General features: G+C 40.3%; 2 protein-coding genes across 3 annotated transcripts in view; both read left to right on the top strand.

Moving 5' to 3' along the window:
* Positions 1-4,485: 4,485 nt before the first annotated feature.
* Positions 4,486-9,420, top strand: LOC103722458 (40S ribosomal protein S18). Its single transcript, XM_008813025.4, has 4 exons — positions 4,486-4,628; positions 4,745-4,905; positions 5,882-6,070; positions 8,944-9,420. Exons 1-4 carry the CDS (start codon positions 4,626-4,628, stop codon positions 9,047-9,049), a joined length of 459 nt encoding a protein of 152 aa, XP_008811247.1. The 5' UTR covers positions 4,486-4,625; the 3' UTR covers positions 9,050-9,420.
* Positions 9,421-11,277: 1,857 nt separating this feature from the next.
* Positions 11,278-27,648, top strand: part of LOC103722457 — a 42,757-nt gene continuing 26,386 nt past the window's right edge. The window contains exon 1 of one of the 2 annotated variants that reach the window (XM_039131813.1): positions 11,278-18,675. In XM_039131813.1, coding sequence (XP_038987741.1) covers positions 18,517-18,675 — 159 coding nt within the window. In that variant the 5' untranslated portion in view covers positions 11,278-18,516. The remainder of the gene's footprint in view (positions 18,676-27,648) is intronic. The other variant, XM_008813023.3, reaches the window with a different exon arrangement.

The following is a 27,648-nucleotide window of genomic DNA, read 5'->3' as shown; positions in this document are numbered from 1 at the left end:
AGTACAACATTTGCCAGCCACTCGGGTAACTCACCTCCCTTATGAATCCTGCCTCCAAGAGTTTGTCTGCCTCCTGGTCGACCACCCGGATCCGATCCGGGGCACAGTGTCTCTTCTTCTGCTTCACTGGCCGGTGGGTTGGGTCGACGTTGAGGGCGTGAGAAATGACCTCCGGGTCGATCCCAGGTACATCGGCCGCCGACCAGGCAAATACATCGGCATTGGCTCGGAGGAATTCCACCAACCGGGCCCGAGCTCCCGGGTCGAGATTGGCGCCGACCCGGACCACCCGGTCCCGGCGGCCTTCCTCGAGGGGAACTTCGACCACACCCTCGGCCGGCTCCCCCTGCCGCAAGGCCACCTCGTCTCTGGCATCAAGGGACTCGACGCTTAGGGCTTCTGCGGGCTTCTTCCCTTTGAGGGTCGCTAGGAAACATTGCCGTGCGGTCGGTTGGTCGCCTCGGACCTCCCCGATCCCGACCACCGTGGGGAACCGCATGAGCAAGTGGTACGTAGAGACCACCGCGCGAAGGGCGTTCAGTCCGGGTCGTCCGAGGATAGCGTTGTAGGCCGAAGGAACACGGACGACCAAGAACCCGAGTCGCACCGTGGCTTCTGCGGGTGCGACGCCCGCAGTCACAGGCAGCTCAACGACACCTTCCGCCGGGACAGCGTCACCGGTGAATCCTATGAGGGGGGTGGATATTTTGTGCAACAATTGTCTGGACAAGCCCATCTTTTGGAAGGCCTCGTAAAACAAGATATCAGCTGAGCTTCCACTATCCACAAGAACACGCCTTACATCATAGTTGCCATAGTGAGGGAGATCACCATGGCGTCATCGTGGGGGGTCTGAACCCCCTTTACATCCTCATCACAAAAGGTGATTACATTGCCGACCCTCTGCCTCTTTGCGACGGCCGCCCCTGACGCTTCCGTCGAGCCCCCTGAGTTCCTCACGGGCCGGGGGCAGCCCCCAGTGATAGTGTGGATCACGCCCGCAACGGGTCGATTCTGCTCCCGAGGCTCCGGAGGGGCCGGGTCGGCCGGACGCGGGTCTGCGGGGGGACGTCGGTCGCTCACATATCGACCGAGACGCCCCCGGCGGATGAGAGCCTCGATCTCGTCCCGAAGCTGGAAGCAGTCCTCCGTGTCGTGGCCGTGGTCTCGGTGGTACTCACAGTACGCCCGGGAGGGCCTCTTCCCAGGGATCCTCCGCATCTGTCTCGGGGCCGGGAGGTCCTCCCGCCCCTTGATCTCCATAAGGATTTGGGCCCAGGGGGTTAGGAGAGGGGTGTACCGGTGAAAACGTCGGGGCGGAGAACGAGGGCGTGGGGCGCCATGGTTCTTCGCCGGCGACGGGCTTCTGCGCCGACGCTGAGGCGTCGGGCTCCTCCTCTGGCGTGCCTCTTTCCGCCTTTTCTTCCCAAGCTTTTGAGGGATCTCGGCGGCCTCCTTGCTCCGGTGGGCGGACGCCGAGGAGGCGTCCGCATACTGGTTCGCCCGGGACAACAGCTCTGGGAAGCTCCGCGGTAGGCGTTTGTCCAGGGAGAAGGTGAGTCTGCCCTTCCGGAAGCCACGCTTCAGGGCTGAAAGAGCTACCTCCTGACTCAGGTTCCGGACCTCCAGCGTTAGCCCTGTTGAAGCGGGTAAGATAATCCCGCAGGCTTTCTCCCTCGTTTTGCCGGACATCAAAGAGGGAGTCGGAGACCAGTCGCCGCCGGCTACTGACGGCGAAATGAGTGATGAAGAGGCGAGTGAACTGGTCGAAGGACCGGATTGAGTCAGCCTCCAGCCCGGCGAACCATGCCCTCGCCGGGCCACGGAGGGTTGCCGGGAAAGCCTTGCAGAGAAGGGGATCTGATGCTCCGTGGAGGAGCATAAGGGTCCTGAAACTCTCGACGTGATCCCGTGGATCCGCCGCCCCGTCATAGGGATCGATCGCCGGCATTTTGAACCCCGGCGGATTCGGGGTCCGCAGGATCCTCGAGGCGAGCGCCGGCTGGGAGGAGATCTCTAAGTCGGCGAAGGGATCTTTGGAATGGCCCTTCAGGACCTGGAGTTGTCGGTAAAGATCGTCCACCCGCCGGTCCAGGGAGCGCGACCGGTGGGTGGGAGACAAGGAGCGGCGAGAGGGGGACCGACTGGAGCGCGGGTTCCTCGAGGACTGGGGGGTCTGGGAACGCGCCCGGGCCCGCCTCTCGTACCCCGCGCAGCTCCGGTGGGAAGGTTCCGGCAGAATGGAGCGTGCTCGAGAATCCTCCTCGCGCCGGCGCTCCTCCCCATGGGAGAGGAAGGAGCGCGGGTTGAGGAGGACAGGCGAACGCTCAGGCAGCAGTGGCTCCTAAGCCCGCTGCGGCGCCCGGGACATCGCACCCTGCAGATTCTGCACCGCCTCCGCGGAGGGTGCGAACCTGCTGGGTTAGCTGGTCGAACTGGGCGGCTTCGACTATCTGAATGGGCGGTGGGGCGGTGGAGTGTTGCTGAGAGCGTGTTGGAGATGCAGCGGCCTCCCGGCGAGTGGCGCGAGAGGCCCCGCGACCGGAAGCATTGGAAGCTCCACGACCACCTCGCCGTGCCATTACGATCGCTCTGAGATCCGTTCCCTTCCTCTAGCGCCAACTGTTGCTGGGGGTCCAAACCGAGAACGATTGGCACAGCGGTGTGAACGGGGTTCCCTTTGAATTGCTTTGGTTGCGCTCCACCTTCCGCCGGAAAACCTGCAAGCAAGCCTCGCACCACTCCTGGGGTAGTGGGGGCCCTCCGACGATCAAGTTAGAGGGAATCGAAGGAGAAGGAGAGGTAGCAGGTAAGATGATGCTATGGAGAATCTTGCTCACCCTCCCCCTTCCCCCCGCCCCATATATATCAGGCTGGGGGGTTTTTCTGGGGATTGGTCATCGTGTGGCACGATGGGGTTGCCACTGACATGGCCGTTACAGGGCGTCGTGGGGCAGCGCCGGGTACGGCCATGACAGGGCGTAGTGGAGCTCCGCTTCGTACGGTTGTTACAGGGGATCGTGGGGCAGCGCCGGATTCGGCCGTTGCAGGGAGTAGTGGAGCAGGGGCCGCGGCGTGCCTCAGGAGAACAGTCTGTTGTTGTCAAGAGATTGCCGACCCGAGGTCGGATTGCTGGATCAAGGGGCAACCGACTCGGGGTCGGATTGCTGGATCAAGGGGCAACCGACTCGGGGTCGGACTGCGGAGCCGAAGATATCCGACCCGAGGTCGGATTGCTGGATCAAGGGGCAGCCGACTCGGGGTCGGACTGCGGAGCCGAAGATATCCGACCCGAGGTCGGATTGCTGGATCAAGGGGCAGCCGTAGTCTTTCTGGGCGCGCGTGCCGGTCACGTGGGGCATGGTGGCTAAGTTCCCCCGTAACAGTATGCATGCATGTATGTTTGTATGTATGTTTGTATGTATGTATATATGCATGCATACATACATGCATACATATATATATATATACACATACATACATATATATATATGTATATGTATATATATATATATATATATATGTATATGTATATATATATATATATATGTATATGTATATATATATATATGTATATGTATATATATATATATGTATATGTATATATATATATATGTATATGTATATGTATATATATGTATATGTATATGTATATATATGTATATGTATATGTATATATATATATATGTATATGTATATATATATATGTATATATATATATATATATATATATATATATATATATATATATGAGAGAGAGAGAGAGAGGGAGAGAGTAGTAATTGGGGGTTGAGAGGGTGAGTTATTGTCATAATGTGGAATTGTAAAAAGACATAAAATATTCTTAAGAGTTATATAAAGTAAAGATATTTTTTATCCAATGAAAAATGGGTAAATTGATATACCATAACAGAGAGTAGGTTATCAATCCTATATATATTGTAAGATATAGATACAAAGTTATTTTAATATTAAATAAAATTCAAAAATAAAATTTAAATTAATAAATGTATATTCTGTTAAGATATTAGGATGAAGAAAGAAGCTAATGGGAGGCATGAAAGTGAAAAAAATAAAGATAAGTACATCGGCAGCTTATTATTTTTAAAAATAATTATATAAATAATTATTTAATTATTTTTTGGAAAATGATGCATATTATATGTATTTTTTGATAGTTCTATCCGCATATATCTATATCTATATATATATATATATATATATATTGAATATTTAACATATACTAGATTAAATTCATTGCCAAAATCTTTAGGGCTTTCCATGTTTTTGTTTTGAATAAAAGAAAAAGCTGATCCTTGTCTTGCAAAATCAGTGATCAGTAGTTAGTAGTTGTGTTTTGTTCTTGTTTATGTTTTTTTTTGTGTTTTTTTATTTGGCAAAATCCGCCTGACAAAGCCCATAACAAGATGGATATATAGGCGTCCAATCATTTCACCGGCGAGCCCCACTTAATTAAGTTGTTCCACGGAGCAGTGTAACAGGGTCTTTAAGCACTCCTCACACCGCGGGTCTTTCCTAGCGTTAGGGTTTTTGCCTCTGCTTCCCTCCATCGCCGTCTTCCCCTCTCCTCCTTCCGCCGCCGAAAATAAGGAATCCGTGTCGCCATGGTCAGTCCATTTCGCAAATCCCTTCTATTCCCTTCAGATATACACCTAGGATCGCTCTTTTTTTTGTGATTTTTGCACTATGTTTGGTAATTTTCTGTGGGGTTTTTGGATCGCAGTCTCTGATCGTGAACGAGGATTTCCAGCACATTCTTCGTGTGCTCAACACGAACGTGGATGGTAAACAGAAGATCATGTTTGCCCTCACCTCCATCAAGGGTATCGGCCGCCGCTTCGCCAACATCGTCTGCAAGAAAGCTGACGTCGACATGAACAAGAGGTGCCCTGCCGCCATCCCCTCTTTTTAACGCCTTTTTTTGTATAAGTAATTTGTTTGGGACTGAACCAGCTCCTATGATTACGATTTAATTTCTGAGTTTTGAAAGTTTTATTTGATTTAGATGGCTTTTAAATGGAGATTTTGGGGTCAGTGATCTGTATTTAATGGCTTTGATATAGCATGTTGGTATTTGAGTCTGATTGTCGCTATTACTGGTACCAAGATGGGATTTTTTTTTTGGTTCATATTTGAGCATGAAAGCATTTTGCTGCGATACTTTTGATTTTCTTATATTTTGGATGCTTTCGGTATTTTAAACGTTTAATTTATTTGATGGATTTTGAAGTAGAGGTCTTGTTTCTTTACGGTCTGCCCTCTTTGTTTTTTAGGCATTTTATCTCGGTTTTTTTCAGCATGTGAACATCAGGGTTGTTGTCCCATTTGTATGGAATTTTTACATTGTTCACGACAAGAAGTTTTGCTCTGGACTGTTTGGCTGTAACATTTATCTCCGCCCGTTTAATATTTTTTCCTTATTAGGATCACATTCGAAGTATAAAATATTTTGTTCATGTGATGAATTAAATTTTTCGTGAGCTGTCTTCCTTATTTCTATATCTTTGAGTTTTGCTTTGTATCTTAGTTTTAGGGTTTTGTTTGGAAAAGCAAAATCATAATTTTAATCCAAGCTTTGAACTCTTGATCATTTTATGGCTCTCATTTACGTGGTTGGTTCAAATTGCAATTGGTTAAGGTAGAGAACTGGACTCCATGATCATGTGAAACCATAGATTTTTATTCATGAATTCTTGTCATTTTGACTTTGTTTTTAATAAACACATGTGCCATTATATTGGTATTCTCCTTCCCTCCTATTAAAGTAAAGTCAGCCAATTGATCTGTACCTTGTGGCTCTCGTATAATCTTTCATTTCTTGACCCTTCAATTGATAATATTTGGCCAAATGTTTATTTAGGGCTGGGGAGCTCTCAGCTGCTGAGCTTGAGAACCTTATGACAATCGTGGCAAATCCCCGTCAGTTCAAGATCCCAGATTGGTTTCTGAACAGAAAGAAGGACTATAAGGATGGTAGGTACTCACAGGTGGTTTCAAATGCCCTGGACATGAAGCTGAGGGATGACCTTGAGCGCCTGAAGAAGATCAGGTGGGGAACTATTGAAATCTTTAAGTTGATGTTGCTGCAAGCTTATGTACAGCTTATATATGTTTTTGTTTCTTGTTTTTCATTGCTTCCATTAGTTTATGGATTTTTTAGGTATTAACAGTTTCTCGCACTTCCTATTATTTTGAAAACCTTGTAGCATCTCAAAAATCAAGTTTCAACTTTTTAGAATTTTGTTTTCTCTTAGAATAGTCTTTTACATAGAACATGAATATCTCGTATTTTCTCTAACACTGCAAATAACCAAGAAAAACTTAGCTTTTGACCTTATGTTTTTTTTTTATTGTGGTTCACCAAGGCTTTTGCATGAGATTTTAGGTTTAACATGTGGCTAGTGTATTTAGAATTTTCAGTGGCTCAAGATGCACAAGAGGTCAGTATTAACAATTTGATGGATTTCAGCGATTTTATCATCATGCATTTGCATGTTATGGCAATATTATTCTATTTGAAAACTGTGCTGTCTGATCTATACCCTATATAGTTTGTTGATTGTTCGTTTGAACAAATTTGCACTAGAGTTCATTATTCTAGAATCATTTTTGAATACATCTTCAACGGATGAAAGTTGTGGAGCTTAAAACTTGAGACTTGGATGAGGAGACCGGACCATGAGTATGAGGAAATTTGAACCAATAGGATTTTGTAATTTCTAGATTTCCATGTTTGATTAGTCATTGAAATCTCCCAAGAGCCTTGTAAGAACCTGCTTTTTTATTTGGGTTTTTGGCATACATTTCCTTCTAAATATTAAAATTTGCATTATTACCTTCCTAAAATTGATATTTGCATGTATACTTGTATAAAATACTTGTTTTGCATGTATATGCTTCATTTTTCTTTTTTCTTGCATATGTGCGCATACCATCTAGCACCATCAAGAAATTAGCGGTTAAAATTAAAAATAATTGAAATATCCTTAATGGGTAGATATGCAAAAAAAATATTTGTAAGGGTATATATGCAAATAATACTTTGTGGGGGTATTCATACAATTTTACATATTTAGAAGGGTTTACTTGCAAAAAAGTAAAAATATTTTTTTTTCTATTTCACCTTGTTTTAACACTCGGATTTGTCTAGTGCATGCTCCTTAATATTTTTCATAAAAATATTGCTTAAGAAAAAGATTGATTCGATAATTAGATAACAAAAAGAGTTATAGAAGTTCTTTCACCAATCATGGAATTATTCTACCTTATTCTTCATTTATGACAACCACTATATTTTATTTCATTGAAACATAGCTTATAATATTTATTGTTATAGATCACATATGAAGGCATGTATTAGAATATAGAAAAGGATTAAAAACTCTTAAAAGGCACCCGATAGATTGCATTGATTAAGTTATCTTGCTACTGCTGTGCTCATGGGTAGAAGAACATCAATCTTTCCCAAACAAAATCATTAAAGGATTTCAAATCCTTCAGACTTATTAAAAAACTCGGCGACCATGTGGTAGAAGGCTACCCCTTACATTGTGTACACATGAGAAATTTGTCAATTCTAAAAGATAAACATTGCAAATCTCATACACTAAAAGATAAATGCTGCAAATCTCTTACAACACTTTTCTTTAAATAATTCATAAAGCTAAAGGCAAGACATGACCATCTTCATGTAAAAAAAGATATAATGAAGGTCTGTCTATGGTGGATAAGGGAGTCAAATGTATAGTTTCGATTTTGAATGCAGAAGTGAAAGAGAGGGTCGAGAGAGATTGGAAAATTTCTAGAGATATTAGTTTCTAGTGAGGCTTGTTAACATGTTACCCGCTTCAGAAATAAAAAGATACTTTCATAATTTTAATTAATTTTTAATTTAAATAAATATGATTTTGGCTAATCATGTTAGCTGAATCGCTATGTCAAAAGTATTCATACAAATATAGTATTTTGTGAGGGCATGCACGTAAATATTAATTTTGAGGACATTCATGCAAATTTCAATATTTAGAAGGGTAGTTATGCAAAAATTCAAGAATTTTTTTTGCGTGTATACCCTTTTGAATATATGAAATTGCATGAATACTCTCCAAAATTGCTATTTGCATGTATACCCTTATAAATATTTCTTTTTGCATGTTTACTCACTAAGAGTATTTTTATCATTTCAATTTTAAACCGTTAACTTCTTAACGGTGTTAGATGGCATGGGCAGATACACAAGAAAAAGAAAAAAAGGGTATACATACAAAACAAGTGTCTGATGAGAATATGAAGGGTATTTACGCAAAAATACCTTTTTTATTTTCAGTTGTTTTTGAAGGACATCAATTTGTGGTTGAGTTTCGTGGAAAGTAGAAAACCTGCACCTCTTCGGTAGATTTGGCCATTGACATGGAGTGATTGTGAGGTAAGATCTATTTCAGGAGGGGGAACTAGAAGTGAAATAAAAAGAAGTGTTGTGGATGAATTCGAGGCATTCTAGATTTTAGAACACATGTTAACTGCTTTGAATGATCTCAGATGTCTGAAGACAAGGTTATAAGTAATGGGGGGTGGAAGGAGGAGCAGTGAGTGTTTTTGAAATATATTTTGTTGTAGATGATTGCCAAATTAAGAGTATTATGGTCTGTTAATTGCTCTTGTCAAGATATATATGTGATGGTGCTTGGATGTAGAGATGTGAGGACATGGTGATTTAAAGTGTACATTGCTGTGCGGAAGTTGCATCATTGAACGCCTCTCGTAAATGAGACATTTTTCAAGGAAAGAGAATGCAAGGCCATGTTGTACTTTATTCATCATTGGGCAGAAATTGCAAAATCCTAATCAGATTTTTATGAATATTATATGTTGCATGTGCCTGTGCATGAAGTTTTCATGGGATACATTTATTTGTTGCTGCAGGAACCACCGTGGTCTACGTCACTACTGGGGTCTAAGAGTTCGCGGTCAGCACACCAAGACTACTGGAAGGAGGGGAAAGACTGTTGGTGTTTCCAAGAAGCGATGAAGCCTCTTTTCCATCTGTATGCTTCATGGTTGTGATTTTGAATTTCAACCTCTGGACGGGTTTTAGAATTATATTCTCTATCAAATGATGAACTTTCAAGGGTTTTCAAGTAGTTGTTTTTCAGTTACAATCTTGGTATTTGCTGGGACTTCGTTGTGTTTTTCCTGATTCAGTGTTACGAGCTAAGCTTGCTGCTATTTTTGATGTCCAACATTGTTCATGAGCTCGTAAGGTTTTGAATTCCATTTTGGGAGTTTGTTTTTGCCATATGTCAAAACAGTTCTGGACATGTTGGAAATGTTAGCTACTGAATAGTTTGTTTCCAGCGAACCATGCTATGATTTGGTGGAACCACAGATCTTATTTAACCACGAGCTTTCAGGTGCTTGGTTATTTCATGGCAGCCTGTGTGTTTTTAAGTTGCATTTATTATTTCTGTTTGTTTGATGCCAAGGAATCCAATATGTCCTTTTAGCGTCAATGGAGGAATTCTAGATCAGAGCGGCTAGTGGAGCTGTCGAGAGAGATGAGGTGATGCATACCCCTGTTCTCTTAAGGAAAGCCCCAAGCAGGCATGGTTAGATCAGTTTCTTATTTTTTTTCTTTATTTATTTGGTATTAGTTTTTATTTTCTTTGTTGTTTTAAGTGAGGTCTATTGTGCTGGTACCGGGCACCGTATCAGTTTTTCGGCAGCGGGGAAGGGGAGGAGAACTATGACCTCTTCTTCTCTTTTTTCTTTCCGCTCGCTTTCTCTCTCTCTTCTTCTGTGGCTTCGGCAACGAATTGTTTTTGAAGTCGGAACTTGTACTGGTAAGCCATGAAACCATGAAACTAGTACGGTGTAAAATGAACGGATTTACACCGGAACTGTTCGGTTCGAGATGATTTTGCATTTTTTGGTTTTAAGTCATGGGTATGTAAATCTTAGGACTTACATAGAAAGTTAAGCAATTATTTTAATAAAATTATATACAGGCCTTTCAATACGATCGAATAATTCTCCCAATTATTTCCCTCTTATGTTCTCTGCTGCCCGAAATTTCATTGATAGGAAATTTGGTTTCTATAATATTCGCATGCTGTAACAATCCTGTATATGACCTGAAGAATAAGCCTGGAGGCTTCATCTTAATGTGATGAACACTTGGCGCGACAATTTGCTTCGTGCGGTCACCTGAGAAGGAAGAATCAGTTGGAAATCCATCTCAACCATGCAATCAGTAATTATGCAACAAATGGCTGAAGCCATGCAATATTAATGTTGCTCAAAAAGAGATCATTACAATCATGATTGTGGTGATTGTGATACTCTAGTTGATCGAAAAGTTTGTTTTTATGAAAATTATTTGGTGGAGTTTCCTTAGAGAACGGGCTATAATCTGACCAAATAGATTCCACAAACAGAATCAAAAGTCAAGGTTTTGGCTTTATTAGTCTCTAATATAGAAACGGGTGGTGCCAACTTGAAGAAAAATTAAGTAAACAACCTATTATATCATGCAAAAATATTATGAACTAATTAAAAACAATTTTACTATGGAGGTGGTAGCGCAGTGGGAGCGTGGCCTTACTTCCAACCAAGTGGTTTCGAGTTCGAAATGTACGGACGTCGATTAAATTGTGGAGACCGGATGCTCTCTGTTCGGATACGGGGTCTGGAAGAACGTATCGCTCTGCTGGTAGCCTCGGTGGTGCCAGATGTAACGTACTTACATGTGGTATTCGTACCGGAGCTCAAAGGGGTAACTGAATCGGTCCCACGAGTGGGGAGGGTATGAGTAGAACCAGCCGGGGTGCCCAACATATGGTTATTTCTGACCACATCGAACATTCTTCTAGTTGGGTGGAAGCCCAGTGGGGGCTGCGGGGGTGGGCTTGTCTCTTCCTTCCCTTCCTCTTTTTAAGCAAAAAAAAAATTATTCTTTTTTTCAATTTTAATTTAATATAATTAGATTATTGAACTAATTATGGTGACGAAAATATCCCGTGATCAATTTATATATTAGAAGAGAATAATCATATGATAATTTCAATCATGTGATAATTTCATCATGGCAGCCAGAAATTCATAGCCAATGTAACGAAATTCGACGGCTTGGTTATACTAAATTAAAATTCAAATAAAAATTTTAAAACTTTTAATAATTTAAATTGTTTTGCGTGATTATTTTTATTATAAAATAAATTTATTAAGAGAATATTATATAATAAATTTAGAGGCGAAAAGCCTGGTGCTGCGCCTTTGAGGGCTGCAGTTGGAAAAGTGCCTCTTCCCACCTTCGGACAGCTCCGGCATCCTCTTCAGCGTCGAACTACTGCCTTCCTTTTCTCTGGGAGCCTCGGAGCTATCGCGAAGAGATCTCTCCTTGACAATGTTCGAAGGACAACTTCCTCCCTTCGACCCCTCTTCTACAGACCTCAAGGCATCCAATCCTTGGCTCCGGCTGGCGATCCATCCAAGCTTCAGTACTTATAAGTTTTGGAATGCTCCAGTTCCTCTCTTCTCCCTCACCAAGCCCTCCCTCTTCTGCAGTTCTGTCGCTCTTCGTCTTCTCTAATCCGGCCTCAAGCTGTTAATCCAATTATCTATTACTTGTTCATAAATCCATGTATTTCATAGACCTATTCATATTTTGGTGCCTGGCTTTCGGTGGCTTTAATCTGTGCTTGCTATTATTTTTAGATCAACTAGGTCATGCCCTGATCCTTGATTTTCTTCTTCTTCTTCTTCCTCTTCTTCTTTTATCGTTGTGGATATGTGATGTAGGCTGGATTTGGTTGCTGAGGACCATATAGGATGCCATAATACAAGTATTCATTCATTTTCCCGAATCATGGATGGAAATTTTCACTGCTGGAATAGGAATATTCGTGGTGAAGGATATTGGAACTCTCAAATGTTGTGCAGAAGCTAATGAAAAAAGAAACAGTTGAAACTTAGATTCGTATCCTGTATATTTGCCTAGAAGTTATCAGGGTAGCGAAAATAGATAAATGACTCCAAAAAAATATCATTGAATAACTATGTTAGAACTCATCATTATGTAAACAGTAGCGTTGGTATGTGCAGTATATACATTTATTAAGATTTATATGTAAGTTTCCTTTGTTCTCAATTCTTTTTATTTGTAAGATAGTAAGAAATTTCCAAAAGATGTTCTTTTACCTTCTAGGTGTTACTACCGATCTGCTTCTGTCTGTCATTATTGGTTTTTAAGTCTCAATGCAATATATAAACTTTTGCATATACTATGCAATGATACATAACTTTTCACGTGTACAGATATTTGTGATGATTAGTATTATATGTAATATTTTTTTTCTTCTAAATATTGAATATTACACTTACAATAAGGTTAGAGGAATCCATTTTCTGGCACAAGTAGTTGAGTTTGATAATGGAGTGCATGTAGAAAAACAGAGGATATGTTATAATATCTAAACACATATTTAAACATCTTATGTTGTTACTTGATACTCATTGCGAAGTTATTGTTATTTAAAAAAGATATTTTCATTCGGAAAATGATCTTCCTTTTGCTGTCCAATTTTTGTTATATTGATATATTTGTTGTTTGTAGGCTCTTCATAGATCAATAGATTTTTCTAAAGTTATGAGTTTGACTTGAGAATTTTGGTGCAAGTGTTGATTTTGTTTAATACATAAATAAACAAACTTTGATGATTTGTATGGTCTGGTTTATCCATATGGGATGATTTTGCCATTCATGTCCAAGATGAATTTGGTTGTTATTTCTAGGTTATTAGTCAAATAAAGTTATCATGTTCAACTACGTATTTAGAATGTTAATAAGCTTATGGTTGTAATTGTCACTTATTACTCGTAAGTGGGATAAAACTCAGCACTATATTTACAAAGTGATTGCATCTTCTACGGTTATGTCCAACCAAACAGCTTCTTTGAACTTATAGCTCTCAGTTACAACCTTACAACTCGAAAACAATAACATTTGCAGTTGTAGCTTTTCAAAAATGATAAATTTAGCTACAGCAACTCAATTATATGTATTTCCAGGAGCATGCAACTTGACCTATGGTGCACTTTAGTTGTAGGGAACCAACCAGTAAGAGATGGATTGCACACTTTAGAGTAATTCTTTAAAATTTTTAAGAATTCAAATTAATAAAGGACTGTGCAAATTGAAGATCCAAATTGTTAAACATGATCTTTATGACAAATAATGCCTAGAATCCAAAATTCATTTTAGTGTCTCTAACCTCAACATCAAAGGGCTACAAAGAATGATAATTTAAATGGCATGTGCTATGTTTTTACATGATCTAATCATCAAAAACTAGTGAATTTAAGTCTTTAAGATGCATAAATCATGATCAACAAAGTGGATTTTCAGTTTATATATCTTATCATGCATTTCAGCACACTAGTGTAATTGATATGGTTCATTTTGGTATCCACTTGATACATAGCTTAGAGACAATAAAAAATATGCAAATTTTGTTTTCTAGGTATTTTTTTTGTAATATAGGTCATTTTTAGCGGTATGGATATTCAATTTGGATGACTTGTTATTGATTTTGAAATCATTAAAAATCTTTTATTAGATATTCAATAGAAAGTGTATCATGTAACCCATATAGTTATGTAAATTAAAATTTGAGGATCATGAAGGTGGATTGAAAATTGAGGGTCATGAAGTTTCTAAGAGTGATCGTTTTTTCTATTTAGAATTTGATTATTCATAAAGAAGGGGAGATTGAAGAGGATGTTATCCATAAGATTGACATAGGTTGAATAAAAATGAGAAGTGTAATTGAGATGCTATGTGATCTAAGATACCTTCCAAGTTGAAGAAAAGATTTTATAGAACAACCATATGACCAGGTATGCTTTCTGGTATAGATTGTTGAATAGTTAGAATGCAACATATGCACAAGATGAGTGTGGCCAAAATGGCAATATTGAGATAGATATGGGTAATACAAGAAAAAGATAGAACTTTTTAAGAAATGAAGTCATTCATAAAAGGGCCGAGGTAGCACTACTTGAGGGCATATCGAGAGAAGGACAACTTAAATGGTTTGAACATGTATAATGCAGGCCAAGGAATGCATCGATACGAAGAGTGATTTGATACATGCAGAAAGAACGAAGAGGGACAAGATAGACTGAAAATCATATGGAATGAAGTAATAAGGACGAACTTGATACCTAAACATTTTTAAGAATGTATGGTCCTAAACCGAGTGAAATGGAGGAAAAGGTTTCATATAGCTGACCCCAACTAGTTTGGGATCAAGGCTTAGTTGAGCTGAGTTGATAAGAATATTTAAAATTTATAATTTCAATTATTTGAACCAATATTTTTTAATATATTATTATTTTTGATAACTTATGATGAGATGAATGTGATACAATCTCAAGTCTCAACACTTCACCCCTCCTTTTTTTTTTGGTACATCGGCGGCTCACACCTGACGAGTGTGAAGATGGCCAACAAAATCAGAAAACAAAATGCTGCGCAAAGGCGTAGGCACAGCCTTGTGGTCTATCCAAAAAAGCCTCCCGAGTGATGAGCTGCGAAGGAAGCAACCCAATCTGCAGCACCGTTCGCCTCCCGATATTCGTGCGTGGCCTGGTAGGAGACAACCTCCCCCAAAGCTCTGCGGATATCGTGGAGCAGCGGCCGGTCCTCAACTGAGCACCCCTCTTCCCGGATCCACCCGATCACCGTGGTCGAGTCCCCCTCGAGAAGGATGCGACTCGCACCTAGTACCCGCCTCGCATGGGAGACACCATCCCAGGCCGCCCGAAGCTCCGCGGTCACCACTGATGAGTCAAAAATCCTCCGTCCACTTGCCGCCACAAGTCTGGCGTCATGATCCCTAATAATAAATCCCCACACCTCCGCAGTTCCCATCCGCTGATACGCTGCCATCAAAGTTCACTTTAAGAAAGCCAGGAGGTGGGGGTACCCAGGATACTAATATCGTCCTGGATGCTGCAGAAGCAGAATGGGGGCTCCAGATGTCCCTGACCAACCCAGTAGGTGGAGCCTCAATAGTGCCGGTGATCTCCGCCGCATGCCGTAGAGCTCGGTCCGCCACCATCCTCGGATGGAGGCTCTCGCCGTCGAAAATCCGTGTATTCCTCTCCAGCTAGCAGTGATAGGCCAGGTAGGCTTCACGAATCCCCCTCTCCTCTCGTACAGACCCCCGGATCGAGGCCTCCAAATGTCGTAGGAACTCCTCAGTGGACGTCCACATCTACCTCTAGTCAAGCTGAGCTGAAGCATATCTCCATATCTGACTGGCTCTCGGGCACCCAAAAAGAACATGGTAGATGGTCTCCTCCGTCGCCTGACAAGCTCCACATCCAGCAGGAACCCTCACTCCCCGCCTCACCAGAACCCCACTAGTAGGTAAACACCCTCAAGCCACCTTCCACAGGAACAAGGCCACTCGGGGGTGAATGTGCATCCTTCAAATCCAGCCGCAGTCCATCTGTCGCGCTGAGGGCCCTCTACCTATTGACAAGAGGTCTCGAACTCTCACAGTCGTCCTCCCTGTCCTGCTCCATACCCTCCTGTCCACTGCCTCCCCCTCTGAGATCGGCAGAGCCAGGACGCGCTCAGCAAGGTGCTCCCCGAATACCTGCCGAACAAGACTCGCGTCCCACCTCCGCTCCCCCTGGGCAAATAAGGCACACACTCCTTCACCCCTCCTTTGCAGAAATTTCGGCTCCATCGTTTATGTTTTGATTTCGGAAATCTAATTTTCTGATTATAGTATGCTATATGTTAAATATGAAACCAGATCATTAAGTTTTAGCTAGCACATTAGTTAATTGGAGTAAGGATACTTGTGTTCCTATCTAAAGGTTATACTGTCATTTTAGAGGTTGTAGGCTTCTTGATTTTTTGTTCCACTATCTGATTTATTGTTTTATGCCTTCTTTTAAACTTTGATACATCAACTTGGTGAGTATAGGCATGGATCTTTCTTGGGAAAAGATTTGTGTACTTCCAAGTATGAGAAAGGGGCATCCTTCCTCTCCTTGTAAGTGGTTAGCTTTGAGTCTGCATGGTGCATTCCCAAGTATTTGAAATTGAATAGTTTATTTGAGTTGAGTCTTCCTCCCCTCCCCCCTCTGGGAAAAGAATCAGAGGGCTGGTACAATGATATCCTTACAAAACTATATTTGGTAACTAAGACAGCTTAGCATATTAATTTATTTAGAAACTTTGAAAGAGCATTGAGGATTACCAACAATGGTTACAGGAATTTCATAATATAAATAGTACAATTGGCTTCCATTTGATGCCTCTTTATCATTCAAAGCTTACATGTGATATGTGCTAAACTTAGTAGATTAGGTGCTACTCTACATTCTCATGGAAAGCACCTCAGCAAAACTTACTTTGCTGGACAAAGGGACTTTTGCAGGACATGTCAAGTTTGATCTTGCACTCTCTGTTTGTTATTGTTGTTGTCGTTGTGGTCATCATCAATTTATACTAAACTTTCAGTTCCCTCCATCAAACCATTAAGATTCTTTCTTTGCAAGAGAAGAATAACAGGTTGCATCATCCTATTCACATCCGGTGCTTTAGTCAATGAAAAGGGTAAGATTTGACCAAGCACATTATAGGGACTCCGGTTGAAAGACATGATGGCATGTCAACCTTGAGATGATGCCGACTTTGTTTCAACAAATATCCTTCTGGCAGAAGGTGCATGTCTTTACCGGACTTTTGCTTGTGAAGCAATGACCATTTAGTGCTGCACAACCACCATTGGGGACAAACCCCTTGTCAGCCATCTCCATAAATAAATTCATTAGCCTGACCATGACACAGCCCAGCACTGCATCCACCTCATCCTTGGTCAAGCTGGAATCATGACTGTCATCAAACAGACCGAAATGGTTCATACAACAAGTGGATTGGAATGCTTAGATCGACCATCATTACACATGGTTTATAGATCTCATAATAATATAGATGTATGTATTGGCATAAAAAGTATACATATATATTTTTTTCCTTTCTTCATCCTACTCCTGTGGAAGTATGGAAGGAATTCTCATTTGATGAGTATAGAATACCTTCCCCTCCTTTCTGTCTTCTACTTCTACTTCTTCTTCTTCATCTGCTTCTAGAGCATCACAACATCATTTTTCTATCTTAATTTCTTCTCCTTCCCTCTTCTTTGCCCTATTTGATTTTCATTTTTAAGATGCAACTAACAAGTCCTCACTGACTTGGGCACAAATCAAGACTGTGTTACTAGTTAAAACTTAAAACCATTGTAGTAGCCCCATTATAATGATCCCTATTGAAATGGCTGTTGCTTATTATAATTGTTATAATTGCTGTTATTTACCAGAATTTATTTCAATGAGATTATTTGAAAATAAAATATTACCTATTATAGTATGGCTGTTATTTGTTAATATAATATAAAATAACTTGTTCGCCGAAATAACTATCTGCCCAATTAACATGCACCACACATGATTCCTTTGATTGACAATTAGTTTTTATACACTTTTCCAGCCTGGATGTCATAATGCACATTAATGGCCTTGTTTGAGCGTTAATTGAAATACATCCCCTAAAGAGCCGGAGAACCTAAAAGAGGCTCGGTTTGATAGTTTTAGCCCATCTCCCTAAAAAGGATTCTCATCTCACACTCGTTCAAACATTCTCACAGCCACCACATTGTCTTCTTTCTCCCTTTGGTACCTAGTTGCATTAAGTGTGCATCTACAACAACTTTAATATTTTCGGTCCTTGTATGAATATTAAATTATGTAAAAATGCATGCAACAAGATCCCTTGAATAGTGGATTATTATAGATAAATTCCTGGCCAATTTCTTACAGTTCACATTAATTCTTTCTACTTGAGCATTGTAGGGACCTTTTGCCAAGGAGTGCTTGTGGGTGTTACAAGAGGTAGTGTGTTTAAGATTCCACTGGTATAAATTAGCAAGTGATAATATCAATGGATATTAAAAGTAAGCCAGACATCCACCATACATGATTCCTTCAGTTGACCATTAATTTTTCTACACTGTCCATGTGAGATAATAATGCACATTAATGCCGCCTGTTTGAGAATTAATTGAAATACATCCCCTAAAGGCCTGAAACTTAGAGGAGGCTTGATTTGACAGTTTTGGCCCTTCTCTCTAAAAATTATTCTCATCTCACACTCTTTTTTCAACCATTGTCACGGCCACTACCTTGTCTTATTTCTTCTTCTGGTGCCCAGCTGCATTGAGTTTGCATCTTCAGTAAATTTACTCTTTCTAATCATTGGTCATTAGCCCAGAATATGTTCTTATCAAAACTATTTCCTTACCCTTCACAAATAGGACTTCACTTCCAACTAGGCTTTCGCTTTTCTTTTCTGTAGTTTTTGACCTTTTTTGGAAGTTTATAGAAAAGGACGGAGCATTGCAAGTGGAGGAAAGGGAAGCCATGGATGTCAATAGAAGTTCAGAGAGCATCAACATGGACGAGGTTGATAGAGCCATGTCGAGTGCTTACTCCATGGTGGTGAATGGTCTGTCTCAACTATATCATTTGAGCCAGAGTCAGCAGATGCTAGCATTCCAAGCTGGCGAACGGCACAGCCTGGTAAGAATTATGAAATTGATCCAATGGGGAGATGGATTATTATCATTCTTTCTGTTTGTTTGTTTATTTGCTGAAATACTCTAGATTTTTATGAAACTTGTCTGTTCTAGATCATTTTCTTGTTCATATGTTGATAAGAATTTTGCACATTTCTGCTCTTCATCAGTGGATTTGATTTTATATTCATAATATTGATGGAGAAAATGGAAACAAAATGAAAAGGAAAGTAGGTTCTTTTCTTTATATTATATTGAATGCTATTGCAAGGTTAGATTTTCTCTAATAGGTAGACTCGTATAAATTTCATTGTAGAATGAAATAGGTACTATTTTAGGTTTATGGTTCTTTCTACATAGTTTTGTGTATATATGATCACAATAGTTATTATTGAATAAACAATGTTGATTTATCTGACATCAATTTTGAAGGTCCTTTTGATGTTTGTTGTTTTCATAATTCATAATATTGGCAATTTACAAAAGCCATTGCTTTCCATTAGCACATCTTTAATCTGCCAATGAGAATATGAACCAAAGATGGTCATGCATGCTACATCCAACAAGTTCATTTGGATAATAATCTTGAAAGTCCAATATTTAAGAAAGATCAATGTATAAATACTTTTGCTCATGATACACAATTTTTCAACTAGCTTTAACATTATTTTCTGAAAATTCACACAACTAGTGTTCACAAATAAAAATGTAAATGATTCTGCCCTTTCTGAGTTGATGATGTTTCGACATGACATTGCTACTGCTGTTGCTGCTTTGTTCTCATTGTTTCTTTTCTTTTGATTTTGAAAAATGAATCAGGTTCCTAGCAAGTAATTAAAAATCCATTCAAATTGAAGTACCATGGGTAGGAGAATTTGGCTAATATGGCTTCCAATATCAAGTTATGCAGGAAGCAGCAAGCAAAATAGTATTGCGTTTGCGCCAGGATTCAAACCAAGGTACACCATGTTATACCGAACCGACAATATGGGACATACTGTATTATACTGGTTTGGTATTGGTAAGCGTTGCGGGGGGCAACCGATACTTAATACGCCGAATCATCCTCTGTACCAGGCATACCGACATAGCAATAGGGTAGCACCGGTACGGGGCCCAGTATCGAAATGGCATACCTACTTTAAACATTATAATAATTCTTTTTATTAACTTGAGTAACTTTTGACTTTTTGTTTTGGGAGTAACTTGTGAAGTCGGAAGGTTTTATTACAATGCAATCTATAAATTTAATAAATTCAGAGATCCTATACGAGCTAGCATCAAGATCGTTATGGTAATCATGGTCAAAATGCGATACAACTATAAAAGGTTGAAGCATTAAATGGTAAGAAAGTAGTTCTTCAGTTACTTAAGAATCCGTCTTTCAATTTTTCTACTAAACATCGATAATCAGTGTCCTTCACTATAAATAATGTAAACGTACGTAACTATAAACCAGATGATTTCTACCCTATCTACTTAAAAATGGTTTCACAAAACTTATATCACCCTTATATTTTTTTTAACAGCCATATACACTTTTGTCGCAAGCTTGATCCAATCTCTCTTTTGGATTTCTTTATCTTACTCTTGTTAATTTCTTTTGATTAAAAATCCAGGATTCATCCTAGTTTAGGTTGCCCCATCATTGCTTATGACCAAACTATCTTAATTTGTTCTCCAATCTCCACCTTTTCATATTCCATAATTATTAGTTCTAAGGGGTCATTAACATAGGTGTACTTGCAAGTTGTAACTTCTTCCTTTTAGATATCATTTTTCATGACTTCATCTTTGCTAGCTCATCTTTAGCTGATGCAAGTACTTCGTAATCCCACTCTTTGAAGCATGCTCGGTATCTGCTCTTATAAAGTCTCATAATTTTCTCGTAGGTTTTTGCATCGTAAGATAAATATAAAACGGCTATTCCATCAAAAATAAAAAAAGATAATTAAACAGCAGTAAGTACAATTCCATCAGATTGCAAGCTTTGTGCTTGGATCCTTACTGCACGGGTGCATAGCTCTATTATTTTCCAAGTTTCCATAATCAAGAAGGGTTCTTCCTACTTAATATAAAACATCGAATTGGTGAAAGAAACTGAATTCTTACCGTATGTGATACACAAACGTGTACTTGAGAAACTTTGGATAACAGACATGGCAGTTCTTGACTATGGGATAAGGGGTGAGAAAACCTGAAAGTTGATTCAGTGAAGGAAAGACTATGATTTAGAATCATTTTTTGGGTAAGATGAATTGGAAACTTCAAGTGAGATTAGCATTCTTTATTTGAAAAAGGGAATTGATTATGATAAGTATGATATAAGTAACAAAGAGATTGATTGATTGGATAAGAATCCTGTCTATTGTTCCATAATTTCTTATAGAAACTATACTATCCCAAAATGAAGGACTAGTTAGCATATCCATTACTTGACCATAAAATTTGAAGATGCTAAATTTCTTCATAAACACCCTGGGTGAAAAGGAAGCATAACATAAGAATAACATTTATATGGGCCCAATGGTTTTATGTGTGATCAACATGGTTTAGCTTTTTTAAGAAATGATAACTTGTTAACCACGGACTTCACCAACCTTCAAAAACATTCCTTATAATTCAATGTAATTGTTCTTACTCATGTGATTAATCTTAACTATATGGCGGATGCTCCAAGTTATTTTTATTTTTATATGCTAGCTATTAGTCTAAATCAAAGCCTCATTTCCATGTGTGAAGCTTTTGAAGTCTTGGTAGTGGTCACAAAATGTTCATGGAGCTAATTTTGTTTTGGAACTTGATTGGAAGGATTAGAAGGCCATGAACTAAAGGCCACCAGTGATCATATTATCAATCCCTTAATTTTCAAATATCAAAATCATATATAATATCTATTAGAGAACAAAAGAATGAGTTTTGCACAAATATTCTTGGAGTAGAAGTTTGTTTTGCCTTTCTCCTAGATATTCTAGTGAAATCCTGAGACCTAATTAATGATGTGGTACAAATACCTCTTTTCTGTGTGCGTGGATATGCCAAGCACATATTTATGGATGGATACAAGAAGATGACAAATTGTATATCTTCCTTAGATTGAATGGCTAAGTAGTTGCTATTGCTGGGCCCTTGCTATCCTAAAAATCATCATCATAATTCAATCAATTTTCATCAAATATGAGGTCAGCAATAAATAAGGGTGTATATTCATTTGGTAGATCCAATATGTCCGGAGCCAACCTAACTTAGACAAAACTTTTACTTCAATAACCGAGGGTCAAGCATGTATCAAATTAAAACCTGACTTCCTATAGGATATGGATTTCATAAATTTAGAAATTGGAACTAATTTAACTCAAAATTTTAATTTAACAAAAGATGGATCTATCCTTAAAAACTTCCACCCAGTCTGGAGCTTATCTAAAAGGAGGCCCAAAACAACTGGAAACAACTAGTGGGTTGGATCTGGATCTATATCTTAAAACATGATCAAGCTGGATTGTTATTGTGCCTGATATGCCTGCAACCTTAGCTGTAATGAAAACCCTATGTTGAGATGGCTAAAATAAGTGACTTATTTTTTTTTTTTTTACAGTTGACTATTGACATAAGGTTGACCTTGGAGAAACTAGTGCCTAGTTCCTACACATGACAAATTTAAGTAAATGTGACCTATTGAGTTGTAGTTGCCATCATCCACACTCGATGAAGGGTCATCTCTTGCTATCATGATCTAGTGCAGTAATATGATTAATACAACAAGGTCCACAATCACCATCAATGTATTATGGCTTATGAAATGCCCAAGTCTTTTATCATGCTCCAAGGGATGTTACCTTACAGATCTTTCCTTTCTAGCTTGGAGCATGCCCCTTCTAGCAGTCTTTCAAGTAGGTCATTTATAGAACAAATAAAGAGAGAGAGAGAGAGGAAAAGAGTTGGAACAAAGTAAAGGTGTAACATTTATTCTATTATTAATCTTGAATTAGAATTTAGAAACAATAAGGTACACCAGATTGGGGTTAGGTCATGGGCCATTGTCTTACTCTTCTCCAAAATAAATAAACCTTTTTAGTGCAATATCACTTTGTTTAGAGCAACGTAGATACTAAAATGCAATTTATTAACAAAAGCTTGAAAAGAGATAATGGAGGAAATGAAAATGAAACCTTTAGTTGCTATGGATCTTCCGTTCCTCTTCAAGTTGATTTTTATTCCTGCCAAGGCCAATGATCAAATCATTCTTGCTTAGGATGGGACTAAAAGAGAGCGAAGAAGAGAGCACAAGTGGTGCGAGAGTGGACTTATGGAAGAGTCATGATTGCTTAGCCTTAATGGCGGAGGCCTATTTATGAGCCGAAGGGAGGAGGAATAAAAGAGAGTCCCTCCAACTAGGGCTTGAGCAAGAAAGAAAGGTGGATGTGGTGCACATTCAAACTATGTCAGTATATGTAAGTGCATAAGCAAACTGAGCCAATTACCAAAATAGTAAATTTTTTACTCTTATTGATTGACACATAAAGCAAATTTGTGAAAAGATGATGAAGCATAGTAAAAAAGTGCTAGAGGGTGGGGAAGAAGCAATAATGGTATTTAAGGAATAAACATCAGCTAACTTTGTGCAAGCAACCATGGTAAGATAGAGGATCAAAGCATTATCCAGAATGTTTGGGCATAAAGCATCTACAGGTGGCTTTCCAAGTCTGTCATCAAATCCTAGGGCTCAACCTCAGATAGGTTGTGGAAACTACCAATCCGGAGTATTATAGGGGTAGAGAGAATTTCCAGTGGAGTGGTGAAATGCTTAGTGATCATAAAGACACCGAGTTAGTTTTGTGTGCATGGAAATTTTTCATGCCATGTGTTGTTGAGGGATCGATAACTTATGGAAATTGGCGCAATAAAGGGAGAGTGTTTGAATATTTATTTGTCAAGCCAGCATTAGTGGGCTTAGGGAACTTAACTTTGTAACTTAATCAGTGCTGCAAATAATTTTCTCAATAAAAGTGCATCAATGAGGAAAATTTTCTTCACTCAAATTAATATTATAAATGCATTACAAGCACATTGTCGAAATTTAAAAAGATAATTGTTTGCTTTAGAGCAAGGTTTACTCAACCTGTTTTGGGACTCATACCAGCTGGCAATTAGTTTGGTACGATACAAGTCCGTACTGTGCCGGACCATATACTAAAACAGGGAGAGGAAGGGGGAAAGGGAGAAGGAAATGGAGGAAGAGGGAGAGGGAGAAAGATAGGGGGAAGGGAGGGGAGAGAAAGGGAGGGAGGGAGGGAGGGGGGAGAGCAAACTGTAACCCTAACCCTAACCCTAGGAGGTTGAAGAGAAGGGGAGAAAGAGGGATGGGGAGAGGCGGAAGGAGAGAGTGTCGATCGAGAGTCGTACCTGTTTGGCCATGCCTGTTTGCCATTGCCATCACCATCACATGATTCAACCAAGGGAGGGAGAGGTCGATTAAGAGAGGGAGAAGGGCTGAGCTGTCCGGACTGTCCAAACCATTCCAGTTCTTGATAGGTTCGGTTCGGTACGGCGTGAACGGCCTGGCTTTGTATGGTTTGGCTAACCTTGCTATTGAGAGTGTTGCATCCAAATGTGAAGTGGTTATACGGGTTATTATCAAACCTATAGGACTAGTTGGTAAGTAAAGAATTTGGCCTTATTGTTCGTACATAGTTTGGTTTCACTGACCAACAAAACCTCCAAAAATCCCAGATATGAAAGAGTATGAACTCTAGACAACAGGGCTATGGTAAAGGGAGCTGCGTTCATCTCTAACTATTGTAATCACCCAAGCCTTTTTTGCATCAGATATTTATAAATAAGAAATCTAAGTTAAGAAGGATATGTGGAAGGATTGAGCAGAATTTACAACCAATTGGTAAATTCCTTGTAGAAATTGGTGCAGAATTCCTAGTAAAGACAAAGTTTGGCAAGAGAGAGGCATGCCATGAACCTTATAAAGACGATTGATAGGAAGGGAGATATATCTTGTCAGTTGTGGTTTAAGCTTCTATAAATAATGAGAAACCCAACACAGTTTTCCTAGATTATGAAAGAGTCTACAAGAAGGACAAATATTAACTTGTGAAATAAACATGTTCATCTGTATGACACAAATAAGCTAAAAAGTGGAACTATCCTATAGTTGTGTTCATCTTAAGATGCAACCAAAGATCAAAATGTGCAATTCCATATTTCCTAATAATTAGTCTCTAGAGAATTTCTTAATTTTGGGGTTGTCAAAAATCATAGATTCAACATGAGTCTAACAAAGTTGTATCTAGCCATGAGTAGAGTTTAGCAGATCTAGCCTATGACCATTGATCAAGTCTTGCATTATTTGGATTCAAGCTCAGATGCATTTAGATTTACTGTTAGCCAAACCTAAATATTTAAATTATCAGTACCAAAACCTATATCAGTATTTACATATATGATAAGGACTGGTAAAAAATGTAGCATTACCAACACTCAATATACGTTAATGTGCCAACACAACAAAATTTAGGATACTGAACATTTGTTGGTATCGTATTGATAGGAGGGCTTCCTGGTACTGACACTTGACCAGTGCAAAGTAATTTAATTATTATAGATTGGTAAACACCGATACTTGCCCTTGCATAAATGTGTATACAAGAGACGTATGAAAGCGATCTAAAAATTGGTTTATATTGCCAGCTACATCTACTTCCACATATGTTTTTTCTAAGATTTAGATCTAGACTCGAGCTTCAAAATCTTATGTTGGAGCCAAACTTGCACCTTAACATTTGACAAAAAATAGCCTTAACCTAATATTTACTAGTTAGATATGGAGCCACAAGGATTTGGATAGAGTCTGGCCAATTTGTAGTCCTATTCAATCCTCTATTGACTCCATGATCTTGCATTATTATAGTCCTACAAGTTCATGAATCAAAATTCTTAAGGCTAAACCATGGTTAGCATGTTACATCTAGATCATTTGAAAGTAATCTTTTTTGGAATTAGGCATTTCACAAGGGTAATTTTGAAAAGAGAAATGCTATTGAGAGACATTTTTTTGCACATGAAAAGTTCTCTATGTGACGTGGCATGAGGGGTTTAATGCAACTCATGAGAATTGTTGCCAAACATAGGGATGGTTTAGTAAGTTGCCAAGTTAGCATTAGTGGGCTTAAGGTACTTTCTTTGTGCACTTAATGGGCACCCAATGCATTTTCCATTCAAAAGTTTCTTATAAAGTTGGTAAATGGTTTGTGAAGATAAAGAGGATGATTTTCCTAAAGAAGAAATTTATCTAATTCTACACCTAGTACATGGCCTAATCTAGTTCTCATCTTGTTTAAATTAGGTCACTATAGGTTTTTCAAGGATCTTCAGATAGGTCCTTTGCCATACAATTCTAATTTCTAGATAGGGGTGCAAATGGGTTGGGTCGGGTCGGGTCATGAGTGACCTTGATCCAAATCGGTTTCTTGTTTGGGTCCTAATTTTGGACCCAAGCTCAACCCAATAGAAGATTGGGTTGGGTCGAGTCAGGTCTACTGCTACAATTTTTGATCCAACGGGTCATTTGGATCGGGTCGGGTCGGGTTGAGTCCATGTATAACCCGGATCCAACCCAAAAAATTTGGATCCGGTTCAGATTCAGGTCGGGTCAACCCATCCATGGCTTCAGAATTTGTTTGCACCCTCGCAGGCTACGACCAGCAAGTTTAAATAATTTTACAGATTTGGGTTGGGTCGGGTTGTAGGATTGAAAATCTAAAATTATAGCTCGTGGGTCTAAATAATTTTACAGATTCAAGTCGGGTCGGGTTAGGTTGTAGGATTGAAAATCCAAAATTATCCAAATTTCAAATGGATCGGGCAAGGTTCGCCAGACCGACTGTACCGGCGTACCGGTGAGCACCGGCATCGGTACGGTTCCGGTTCGGTACCGGCTTGGAACCGGTATCGAACAGGAGCCGAGCGCGCGGCCCCGCGCGCGCGGACAAAAAAAAACAAAAAAAACACCGCGTCTGCGCGCATCCGCGGACACGCGCGGATGCGTCAAATGCTACAGAGTGGCATTAAATGGCCCACGCGAGCTGGCAACCCGCATGGGCATGGTGCCCCGCGCGGGGAACCGCACACGGGCGCGATTCCCTGCTGGGGAATCGCGCGCGGGAGCGGTTCCTGCGCGGGGAATCGCGCGCGATTCCCAAAAAAAATCATCGCGTTCGTGCGTGTCCATGCGGACGCATCAAATGCCACAGAGTGGCATTAAATGGCCCACGCGGGCTGGCAGCCCGCGTGGGCACGGTGCCCTGCACGGAGAACCGCGCGCGGGCGTGATTCCCTGCTGGGGAATCGCGCGCGGGCGCGTTCTCTGCTCGCACGTGTTTCCCAAAAAAATGCCACAGAGTGGCTTTAAATGCCACTCTGTGGCTTAAGAGGCCCACGTGGGCTCCAGCCGCGTGGGCGCTCTTCCCCGCGCGCCTACGCGCAGGAAAAATGTGTTGGCCGGTTCACACCGGTACAAGTATGGAATCAATCGATTCTGATCCAGTTTGGGTCGGAACCGTTTCTATACGCTGTACCGTACCGGTGCCTATCGGCACCGGTTCGGTACAGGCTGAACCGACCGGTTCCGGTCGGTTCAGCATACATTGGGGTCGGATCATGTCTGAATTCAGTATACCCAGATCCAACCCGAAAAATGTAATGAATCCAACTTTAGGACCCGACCCGCTCCACAAATCCTCCAAAACGGGTCGGGTCGGGTCATGGATCAACCTGATCCATTGGCAGCCTTATTTCTAGATTAGATGCTATAAATTAAAGCCATGTGTGATGTCTGCCAACACTAGCAGCACACTTATGTGAGATGACTATTCGAATATAGCTTTCCCCCAAAACACAACTCATGTATGGGTGATATTGGATGGGATGATAATTATGGTGACTTGTGTTTATTATTTACTTAACTACT

Source organism: Phoenix dactylifera, chromosome 11 (genome assembly GCF_009389715.1).
Source record: "Phoenix dactylifera cultivar Barhee BC4 chromosome 11, palm_55x_up_171113_PBpolish2nd_filt_p, whole genome shotgun sequence".
In the NCBI taxonomy this organism is placed as follows: domain Eukaryota; kingdom Viridiplantae; phylum Streptophyta; class Magnoliopsida; order Arecales; family Arecaceae; genus Phoenix; species Phoenix dactylifera.
The sequence above is the reverse complement of the archived record's forward strand: the minus strand, read 5'-3'. Positions and strand labels throughout refer to the sequence as shown.